The sequence below is a fragment of the Bubalus bubalis genome, chromosome 8 (genome assembly GCF_019923935.1).
Source record: "Bubalus bubalis isolate 160015118507 breed Murrah chromosome 8, NDDB_SH_1, whole genome shotgun sequence".
Taxonomy (NCBI): Eukaryota; Metazoa; Chordata; class Mammalia; order Artiodactyla; family Bovidae; genus Bubalus; species Bubalus bubalis.
Window position 1 is genome coordinate 73,982,366 of NC_059164.1, and position 12,198 is coordinate 73,994,563.

The 12,198-nt window shown below is 36.0% G+C and overlaps 1 protein-coding gene across 15 annotated transcripts in view; it reads left to right on the forward strand.

Annotated features, from left to right (window-relative positions):
• CFAP69 (cilia and flagella associated protein 69) overlaps positions 1 to 12,198 on the forward strand; it is a 79,763-nt gene that overhangs the window by 2,676 nt on the left and 64,889 nt on the right. For 11 of the 15 annotated variants that reach the window (XM_044946762.2, XM_044946761.2, XM_044946760.2 and 8 more), the window contains exons 2-4: positions 6,810 to 6,869; positions 8,292 to 8,357; positions 10,925 to 11,034. The exons of 1 other annotated variant lie outside the window; for it this stretch is intronic. In XM_044946762.2, the coding sequence (XP_044802697.2) occupies positions 6,810 to 6,869; positions 8,292 to 8,357; positions 10,925 to 11,034 (236 nt within the window). 3 more of the 15 variants (XM_044946763.2, XM_044946764.2, XM_025291314.3) reach the window with 3 other exon arrangements.

A 12,198-nucleotide genomic window follows, 5' to 3' on the forward strand; every position in this document is an offset into this window, starting at 1 on the left:
TTTCACTTTCATGCATTGGAGAAGGAAATGGCAACCCACTCCAGTGTTCTTGCCTGGAGAATCCCAGGGATGGAGGAGCCTGGTGGGCTGCCATCTATAGGGTCGCACAGAGTTGGACACAACTAAAGTGACTTAGCAGCAGCAGCATTAGTGTATGGGCTTCTTAACTGTAGGACATATATCTTAATACTTACATGTCCTTCCCCACTCAACTCTAAATTCAGAGTATATATTTAATTCTTCTTAAGTAGCTTACAAAATCTTCTGTGTTCCAGCCACACTGGCTCCCTGGCTTCTCCTCAACCATGCCAGGTGTACCCTGCCTAAGGGTCTTTGCAATTGCTGTGCCCACTGCCTGGAAGTTTTCCCCTTGATATCCATGGCTTGTTACCTTACCTCCTTCATGACTGTAGTGAAATGTTACCCACTCTCCTCCTTTGCCGACAATTGCTTGAGCATATTAGCACTGTTTACTCCCATTTCTCCAGAGCATTATTACCTTGCAGTACACTGTATAACTTATTGTCTCCCCCAAACCATATCACTTCCTTATGGAAACAGAGATTTTGTGTGTTTTATTCAATACTATGTCTTTACCACTTAGAACAATATCTAACACAGCAGTTCAATTCAGTCGCTCAGTCGTGTCCAACTCTTTGCAACCCCATGAATCACAGCACGCCAGGCCTCCCTGTCCATCACCAACTCCTGGAGTTTACCCAAACCCATGTCCATCAAGTCGGTGATGCCATCCAGCCATCTCATCCTCTGTCGTCCCCTTCTCCTCCTGCCCCCAATCCTTCCCAGCATCAGGGTCTTTTGCAAAGAGTCAACTCTTCACATGAGGTGGCCAAAATATTGGAGTTTCAGCTTCAGCATCAGTCCCTCCAGTGAACACCCAGGACTGATCTCCTTTAGGATGAACTGGTTGGATCTCCTTGCAGTCCAAGGGACTCTCAAGAGTCTTCTCCAACACCATAGTTCAAAAGCATCAGTTCTTCGGCACTCAGCTTTCTTCACAGTCCAACTCTCACATCCATACATGGCCACTGGAAAAACCATAGCCTTGACTAGACGGACCTTTGTTGGCAAAGTAATATCTCTGCTTTTGAATATGCTATCTAGGTTGGTCATAACTTTTCTTCCAAGGAGTAAGTGTCTTTTAATTTCATGGCTGCAGTCACCATCTGCAGTGATTTTGGAGCCCAAAAAAATAAAGTCTGACACTGTTTCTACTGTTTCCCTATCTATCTGCCATGAAGTGATGGGACCAGATGCCATGATCTTAGTTTTCTGAATGTTGAGCTTTAAGCCAACTTCTTCACTCTCCACTTTCACTTTCTTCAAGAAGCTTTTTAGTTCCTCTTCACTTTATGCCATAAGGGTGGTGTCAACTGCGTATCTGAGGTTATTGATATTTCTCCCTGCAATCTTGATTCCAGCTTGTGTTTCTTCCAATCCAGCGTTTCTCATGATGTACTCTGCATAGAAGTTAAATAAGCAGGGTGACAATATACAGCCTTGACAAACTCCTTTTCCTATTTGGAACCAGTCTGTTGTTCCATGTCCAGTTCTAACTGTTGCTTCCTGACCTGCATACAAATTTCTCAAGAGGCAGATCAGGTGGTCTGGTATTCCCATCTCTTTCAGAATTTTCCACAGTTTATTGTGATCCACACAGTCAAAGGCTTTGGCATAGTCAATAAAGCAGAAATAGATGTTTTTCTGGAACTCTCTTGCTTTTTCCATGATCCAGCGAATGTTGGCAATTTGATCTCTGGTTCCTCTGCCTTTTCTAAAACCAGCGTGAACATCTGGAAGTTCACAGTTCACGTATTGCTGAAGCCTGGCTTACAGAATTTTGAGCATTACTTTACTAGCGTGTGAGATGAGTGCAATTGTGCGGTAGTTTGTGCATTCTTTGGCATTGCCTTTCTTTGGGATTGGAATGAAAACTGACCTTTTCCAGTCCTGTGGCCACTGCTTAGTTTTCCAAATTTGCTGGCATATTGACTGCAGCACTTTGACAGCATCATCTTTCAGGATTTGATGAACAAAGCATCACTTTGTTCATAGTGATGCTTTGTAAAGCCCACTTGACTTCACATTCCAGGATGTCTGGCTCTAGGTGAGTGACCACACCATCGTGATTATCTGGGTTGTGAAGCTCTTTTTTGTACAGTTCTTCTGTGTATTCTTACCACCTCTTCTTAATATCTTCACAGCAGAGCCATACAATAATATTTGTAGGTTAAATACATTATTGTAAACAGTTGACTTGAGTGGGTGCCATGGCTGAGCTTCCTTGCCCAAATTTGTTTTCCTTCTGAGAGCCTCTGAGAGCTTACACAATTTGTTGGTTGATGTCATATCCTGGCACTATCTATAATTCTGCCATGTACTGTGTACTTAAAGTGGCCTATCCCTGTTGTGGAGTAATTGCTAGAAGTAATCTCTGGGTCAACTGAGGTGTCAGGCAGAGAACTAAGGTGCAAAGAACCAGTGTTTCTGCATCAAACAGCCCTGCTAGCCCGTACAGTCACTATGTGACCTTACTAAGTTAGATCTCAGTTTCAACAACAACGATAATGATTCTACTTTCATATTGTAGATTTGAGATATGTTAATTAAAATATAAAGTAGCAGAGACATAAATGGACCATAATAAATGTTAGTTCTTTCCCTGTAACTAGGTATCAAATGAGCAGGAATTTTTCCCCTTTGAAATGTTCATTGGTAAAGTGGGAAAATAAGTTCATCCTATGACTTGAAGTAAGTGGAGGTATAATTTTCTTCAAAGCAGTTAATTAAATGAGCTTTTGATCTTAAAAGATTTTGTTAAATGTTTTTATAATTTTCCATAAACTCTTATGATGATAATAACAGCAGTTATTTTTATATTTACATTTTTAAATTCTCTCTTGCTGCTACATTCTGCTTGTGTGATCTTGTTTACCTAATGTCTCCCAATTATTACTTTAAGCCTGTGATTTAGAAATCTCTGCCCCAAATTTAACTCATCTCCAGACTCAACACAAGCCTCTTCCTCCAGCGTCCCTGTTTCAACAAACAGTGCTACCGCTTATGTCATTCCTCAAGCCAGTCAGTCATCCTTACCTTTTCCTTCTCTTCCCTGCCAAATCAAAGAACTTATTAGGACCTGCTAATTCTGCCTCCTTGATGCTTTTCATTTCACTCATTGTTGTGTATCCTGGCGGCCACTGCTTTAGTCAATGCCTGAAGTCACAGACTAGTCTCCCACCTCCAGTCTAGATCTTTCCAGATCAGTCTGTATTCAGCAGACAGAATTATCTTTATTGTTACATTCCTCTGGTTAAAACCTGTGGAAATCAACAAAGATCACCCTAATGAGAATGAACACCGACTGTTTATGCAGAGCTTGCTGTAGAAAGAGAGTCAGCCAGCATTACTTATATTTGGCAGAGACTCCAAGGGAAGCTTCACTGAATAAAAGGGAGGCTTCTGCTTTGCTCTTGTTGTTGACTGAATGATTGATTTGGGAAGCATACTTGGCTTTTTCTGATTGGCCCTGAGTGGCAGATGGGGTCAAAAAATAGGGAATGTGATGATCATTGACCAAATACTGACTTTTCTGAGCCAACAGCTGCAGAGGTTGTGGTTTGACTCCCTAGGTTGCTTGCTGCAGAGGTTGGAGGACAGAGTTCTGTTACCAAGTAAAATTTGGCCATTGCCTGTTTTAATATCCAGTCTCTCAAACCATTCAATATCTTCTGATGAGCCTTATCATAGTATATACAAGGCCACCTGTAAAATGGTGTTAATAGTATCTACCTCACAGAATTCAGTTAGTAAATATTTAAAGAGCTTACAACTGTACCATCATTGTTATTATCACTAAGATTAGTATTCATGATTTGACCTCTGCTTACCTTATCAGCAGCATCTGTAGCTTCTATCCCTTGCACTATCCTCTCCTACCTTTTGACTCACCAATCCTCTAAATGCCATGTTTTTCTTGTCTCCAGGCCTTAACACATGCTACTCCCTTTGCTCCATCTCTCAAACCTTCAGTTTATCTCACAAATCCTATTCAGTCTCACTCTGCCTGCAGATTGCTTCTTTCAGAAGCTGTCCCAGATTCCCATCCCTCCTCCCCATGCCATTCTGTCCCTCTCTGTATAGTTCTGGAACACACCTCTCAACATTCATGAACCATTTTGTAGCATGTTACCTATATTACCTATATCTCATGCCAGATTGATAGATGCTTGAAGTCAGGGCAAATGTGTTCCCCACACCTACCATTTCTGAAATGTAGAAGCTACTTATAAATATTTATAAATGGAAGAAAAGGCTAAGGGAGAAGTCTTAAAAATATAACATTTGTCATGCAAATAAAACTCCGAGTAACATGAAGTGATAATATAATATAAATTTAAGATAATATAAGTTAAATCTATGCCTTAATCTTTACCACTCTTCTTTCTTATAAAAGTTATACCTGGTCATTTAGGGGGAAAAATTCTGATAATAATACAGATTTTAAAAAGAAAATTCTGCACTGACATTTCATTTCAATATCTTTTCCAACCCACAAAACCAATATTGTAGAAATTCAGAAAATAAAAATTCACTGTACATTTTTATTTCTCTGAGAACGCAGGGAGAAAAAAGGACAACTGAGGTGGTGGCAGATGGCACTGTTAAAACTCCAAATCTTAAAAGGCAAAATTCTATTTATCAAAAATTTTTAACAGTAAATTTAATAATTTAAGCAATTTAATAGTAAGATGTAACACTGTTAATGATAATCATAATACCTAGGATAAATAAGTATATAGTAAATCTTTTTTGATAATTTTTAAAAAGAAAATCATATTGAGTAAACTCAGGGACTTATTCTGCAGACAAAGTTAGAACACTTAACTGAAAATTGTATTTGACATTTCTTAAGATCAGAACATATTAGTTTGTAATTGTGAAAGGAAAGGAAATTCTAGACCTAGGAGGCAATGAAATAATGACTATGTAGAAATATGGAAATGTATGTATTATAGACTTAAAAATCAGAATATAAAATGGTGTTAGCAGTTAATGAAATTATGTTTTTACATGTGGAAGCAAAAACAGAAAATAAAATATAAGTAAATATATAAAACAGAAAATAGTATATAAAAATAATAAGATGCATTTTGATGATAAGAATGGAGGCGACACATGAACTGTGTCTCAAAGGACCTGTGAGGGTTATAACCAAGGAGACGGATAGGATCGTAACAACAATGAAAACAGAGGAGGGGGAAGGGCATTAGTAGAGTCACTGAATGATTTAGACATGTTGTGTTCAGATTTGAGTTTTATTGTTCTGACCAGAGGGTAGAGGACAGTGTTGAAGGGTGCAAGACTAGAGGTAGGGAGAACAAATAGCAGGAAAGCTTCACTACCGAGTGAGAAATAAGAACTGAATAAATCATTAAGCTGGAGTGGGCCAACTACTATAAAACTCATAGAGGAAAACATAGGCAGAACACTCTTTGACATACATCACAACAAGAGCTTTTTTGATCCACCATCTAAAGTAATGAAAATAAAAATAAAGAAATGGGACCTTATTAAACTTAAAAGCTTTTGCACAGCAAAAGAAGCCATAAACATAACAAAAAGACAACCTTTAGAATGGGAGAAAATATTTGCAAACAAAGCAACTGACAAGGAATTAATCTCCAAATATACAAACAGCTCATGCAGCTCAATATCAAAAAACAACCCAATCAAAACATGGGTGGAAGATCTAAATAGACATTTCCCAAAGATGGCCAAAAAAAAACACATGCAAAGATGCTCAACATCAGTAATTATTAGAGAAATGCCAATCAAAAACTACAAGGAGGTAATCATCGCACACCAGTCAGAATGGCCGTCATCAAAAAATCAACAAACAATAAATGCTGGAGAAAAGAGAAACCCTCTTACACTGTTGGTGGGAATGTCAATTGGTACAGCCACTGTGGAGAACAGTATGGAGGTTTCCTAAAAAACTAAAAATAGGGCTACTATATGAGCCAGAAATCCTACTCCTAGGCATATATCCCGAGAAACCCATAATTTGAAAGGATGCAGCACCCTGATGTTTATGGCAGCACTCTTTGCAACAGCCAGGACACGGAAGCAACCTGAATGTCCATTGACAGATGAATGGATAAAGAAAATGTGGTACATATATACAATGGAATATCACTCAGCCATAAAAGGAACAAAACAATGCCATCATTGTAAAGCATCTCTATTCCAATAAAAAAATTTTTTTAAATGATGGAGTGGGCTCAATAAATCTTTAAGATGTAAAATCTGTGGAACTTGGCAGTTCCTGTTTTCTAATATGGGTGATTTAAGACTGCTGGGAGAAGGGATACCTAGTTCAGGAAGGTGGTCTCCTACCTATAGTTTAGAAGCTAGTCTTAGGTATATCTGCATAGGCAAACTCAGTGTATACGATGCGTATCCATGAGATGTATAATACGTATGAAATCACTTTATTTCTCAAGGCATGGAAGTGCTGTTATTCCAGATGCTCTCTTGGGCCTTTTGGAACTATTGAAATTTAAAGACATTGAGACTCTAAAATAATACCAAAATTCAAGAGGGTTTTTTTTTTGAACTCCAAAATTTATTTACTCCTATAAGTCTCAGCTGCTTTTCATTCTCCCCTCACTCTTTTTGTCATAAGGTATTTTTAAGTTGCTAAGAGATAATACCATATAAAAATAATGTGTTTGATGTGATTTCTTGATTCTCATGATACAGAATACTGTGAATTGTGTTTTTAGGGTGCCTTCAAGTCTATGGACCTAAATCGTGTCATCAAACTCTTCGAAGAGACTGGTAAAGTAAGCTTTGGGAGAAAATTTCTCCATTTCACTTAGAAACTGTGATTACCCTGAAAGGTAATATGTACTCCCCTAAATATAAGTCCCATTTCTCCTTTCATTGACAACATTTCAAACAGTATATCTCTTCTGTTTAAATTTAGTATGAATATATTTAACCTGGTAGGTACATATATATGAATATAATATATACATATGTTATACAGATGAATATAAACAGAAATCATAAGAGTAGATTTGACTCATCTAGCCTTTGTTCATGCTTATTACCAAGTAGGATGTGGGCGCAAGGGTAGGAAACATGTATCATGATATAGTACTTAAAAATTTTCTGATATGAAATTAGGATATGTAGATACTCATACACAGTCATAAGTAATTTATTTTGAGAGAACTCTCATACAGAATGTAATGGAAATAAAGATACAAGACTCAAAACTGAGAGTTTAGGCTTTGGCAGAAAGGATAATAAATGCATGTACATACATGTTTATAGGACACTCTGCTGATGTTATTCAAGAATTGACTGAATGCCTAAAAAGTCAGTATACACTAGAAAATTATTACAGGATGAAGATTGCATGCTTTCAGTATGTGGGAAGTGGGCTGATCATGGTATAAAAACAATGTCCTGTGATTAACAGGTGCAAAAATTTAGTCATTGTCTTAACATTTTTTAGTTTCTATACTTTTACATAGAAAGAAGAAAAAACACAATAAAAATAATGCCTTTTATAAGAATAATTTCTTTTGTTGGCTCTGATTGTTGTGAAAGTTATTTTTAATTGTGAATATGTCTACAGTTTTTAAAAAAGGAAACCCAACTACATAGAGCTCCTAATAGCTTGTTAATTAAGGGTAGCCAAAATATGTGTGTGTGTGTATATGTTTTGTTTAAATTGACTGAAGATGTTTAGTTTGAGCCATTATATTTGGTGTATTTTAGGTTAAAAATACAACTTCTGGAGTCAGATGGTCAAAACTGACTTCATACATCACCGGTTATTAGCTGTATGATTTGGAGAAATTAGTGTTTCAGCTGAGTTTCCTGTTCCGAAAAAGAAGGGTATTAAAAATACCCTCCTAATAAGGTTATTTTGAAGATTAATGAAATGATATCTATATATATTGCCTAAATGGTATTTGGCATAGAAAAATGCTCAACATACTTCAAGTATTATTAATATTTCTGGAAACAGTTACTGCTTTTATATTAATCTAGTTTTGATTTGTAATTTCCTATTCGAATATATAGTTTATTTTTACCTTCACTATTTTAGGGAGCATTTTATAATGCTTACATTATAATAAAGTAATTTAAGAATTACCTGATAATGTGTCTACTTTCTTCTTACATTAAGGGAAAATTTTAAAAATCTCAACAGAATAACACAAAACAACTAAATAGATAATTTGTTTCAGGATGATTTGGAAGAAAGACAACTTAAATCTGTCAAGAAATTGGTGCAGTGTTATCAAAATGGATTTGTATCCTTTACTTGTATGTGTATGTTTGTTTCCTTTATCCTAAAATGGGAGAATTTTTATTAGGAAACATGTTAGTTTCCCATTGCTGCTATAACAAATTACCACAGACTCAGTGCCTTAAAACCACATAAATTTTTTGTTTTATAGTCTGGAAGTCTCACTGGGCTCAAGGAGAGGTGTTGGCAGGGCTGGCTCCTTCTGAAGGCTCAAGGAGAGATGCCGTTCCTTGCCTTTGCCAGCTTCTATAAGCAGCCAGCATTCCTTGGCTTCCTGGGCCCTTCCCTAGAGGTAGCAAAGGACCACCCCTCTCACCTCTACTTTTGTCATCACTTCTCTGACCCTCTCCTGCCTCTCCTTTCCTTATAAGGACCCTGTGATTGTATTTGGCCTACCTGGATAATCATGGAAAACTTTCCCATCTCAAGGCTTTTAATCACATCAGAAAATTCCCTTTGCCATATAGTAAGAAAGGTAACATTCACAAGTTCTAGGGGTTAGGATGTAGATAACATTGTTGCTGCTGCTGCTGCTGCTGCTAAGTCACTTCAGTCGTGTCCGACTCTGTGCGACCCCATAGACGGCAGCCCACCAGGCTCCCCCGTCCCTGGGATTCTCCAGGCAAGAACACTGGAGTGGGTTGCCATTTCCTTCTCCAATGCATGAAAGTGAAAAGTGAAAGTGAAGATGGTCAGTCGTGTCCGACTCTTAGCGACCCCATGGACTGCAGCCCACCAGGCTCCTCCGTCCATGGGATTTTCCAGGCAAGAGTACTGGAGTGGGTTGCCATTGCGTTCTCTGAGATATCATGGAACAGGCCATTATTCTGTTTACCACAGAAAATATCTAACATTTTATGTCTTTTAAAAAATTATATTTTTACCAGAGAATATAAAGCGGAAGAAACAGTATAATGCAACATTAACTGTGTAGTGTCAGTTTCTATAGACTCAGAGAGACAAAAGATGTAGTTAGGAGGGACAAGTCAAAGTCTTGTTTCTACCAATTTACTTGAGTATTTGCACTGTTGATAAACTTTTTAATTTTTTCACCCTTATGAAATAGGGATAACAGCTCCTCATGAGGTCACAAGGAAGACTAGATAACACACCAGCATTGCTTGATAATCTTCAAAACATTCTATAAATGTGTTATTCCCAATGAATATACCCCCATGAGTATATAGAGACTAGTGTGTTTCAAAACTATGTGTGATTCAGAACCAGTTTGCTGCCGGGGGGTTGTTTTTTTTTTTTAATCTTTGCATATACATGCTATTGTAAAATACAATAGAATTGTCACAGGAAACTCACTTTCTATAGTTATTTTTCCATAGACTGGTAACATACAGTTCCAGAACTGGCATGGTCCACAACCACAATTACAGTGGTATTGATCTAAATAAACTTTAATAGTGGTCCAACCAGCTTTAAAGAAAATACCAGTCTCTAATTTAGCTTAATATTTCAAAACATCTTAAGCCTCCCATTTAGAGAAATGTGCCTTATAATTTTCTCTAACTCTTTTCTCACCTTATTTTAGCCTTGTTTTATATGGATTTGTTTGGTCAGTCAGCTACTGAGGGCTTGTGGATATCAAGCACTGTTTACTGTAGCCAAGAAAGTCTACTAGCACGTGATTTATTTTCCTGTCTTAACCTGGTAACTCGACACCTCCATTGTTTTTTCTTCTTCAGGCCAGAGAGCTGGTGGCAAATGGCTCTGTTTCTGAATGTCTTTAGTAATCTGACTTTAGACTTTATAAAACATAGAGCAAGGATAGGTTAGAGAGGTAGCTTAGTCATTTCCCTAGGAAGTTAATGGAAGTTTGTATTTCTAATACATCCAGCTCTCCTGTCTTTTTCCGAGAAGCTCCTAGAGAGCTTCTCTGAGAAGAGACTAGAAGTGATCAGATTCAGTCAAGAAGTACAAGTCACAGTTTCCACGTCCCCTTAACTATTTAAAAAAAAAAAAAAAGTGAAATTTGTTTATGTATCAATTGGGTTTTTTAAACAGATGAAATAAAAGTTGCTTTTACCTGAAGGTCTAGAAGGGTACATTTTGCTTTCATAAACTAGTCTTAAATAAAATTTCAACCAATATAAACCTTAAAAACAAGAAAAGGCAACTGAATAATGTTAATAAAATAATGCAGGAAAGTAAGGTAGGTTTGGTTTGGTTATTCCTGAGCAATGTATGTTTTATGTTTGGGTGGAGATGAAGGATATAATTGAGCCATTAAGTTATTTTTTTTCAAAGTGTTATTACTCATTGCCAATAATAAGTTATTGCTCAACTGAGTATGTGATGTAGTAGTTGGTAATCAGATTCTAAAGATGTGGTGAGAAGAGAAAAAATATTTTGAATAAGAGGTTACTGAGACAATTAAATAATATTCCTTTAAAAAACTGGTTCTGTTTTTCTCTTTACACTTCAAAATTAGTGTAATTAAAGTAGGGTCAACCATGTTTAATGAAATAGATGGAGTTCTATAGACTTTCTTGATAGAAATACTGTAAAGAATATGTTAATAAAAATCTTAATTTTATTTCTTAACTAACAATATTAAAGCCCTTAAGGGATTTAGCACAGATATTTAAAATTCTGAATCTGTGTGCAGAAAAAATTAAAACACAGCCCCATTTTATAGAACCTGCATATAATATCATAAAATTATGTGGGTAAGTTTTTAAACTTTATTTTATATTAGCACGCATGCAGTATTTTATGTTTTATCTCACAAAGACATTATGCTTTATGGTGTAGCAAAGCAATATAGAACTCAGGAAGCTTCACTTGATCACTTGATTCCAGCAGCTGATATCTCAAAGGTAGTCCATTTTACTGTAGTCTGAGATTGCTGGCCACAAGAACTTAAACTGCAAGTATACTAAAGTGTTTTCTCATAATAAGTTACCTCAAGTGAATGAGAAATGTGAGATGTAAATGAGAAGTTATAGTATTTTTAGAGAATCCTTGAAAAAATTTATGGATAATACTAATTTCTGTCTAGTTTTTTCTATCTCTTTAAAATATTTGACTCTCAAAGATATGAGAGTCAAAATGTTTTATTTGATCTTCCAAATTTGAATAAAGAAGGATTTATCACCAAATTATTTGGGGGATTATTTTTCAAAATATATATTAGAGATCAGAATTATAAAATTTATATATTCCATCCTCTGTACTATTGTTTCAGCAACCATTTGGGGGAACAGCCATATAGTTGCTAATCAAGATGTATATTAAAATACATATTCCCAGTTTTCAATATAATACAATAGAGGAAATTTCTTTAAAAAGAGATAAACTTTTTGACAATTGAACCTTCTAAACCTTTCTACCAATTTAGCTTTAAAAAGTGAGTTTCTTTTAATTATAAATAATAGTATTTATACATAGTAAGTGTATCTCTCACTTTTAGATTTAGTAGCAATAATATTTCCAATTTTCTTACTAAGTTCATTTAAGTTTTTTGATATCTGAACAAATGATTGAAAATACTTTATTGAAAGTCCTTACCATGCCTTTTTAATAGAGACCATGGAAAATAAATAAATAAATTATTGCTCTGATGCTGTCAAGGAACTGTAATATACGAATTGGAAATTATTTTTATATTGATGTGAGATAATATTATGTAAAATAGTTTCAGATTTTGAGGTCATGCAATCTTGTTCACAAGCATTACTTTCCATATCACTGTTCCTTGAGCACTCCACCAAGAATTGGTTCTCTAGGAAAGCTGTAACTGAATGTTTCATTGCATAATATGAGAAATCTTTAGAAATGCACTCTTCACTTACCTTCATAGTTCATAATTGTCCACATTCTTTTTTAAAAAT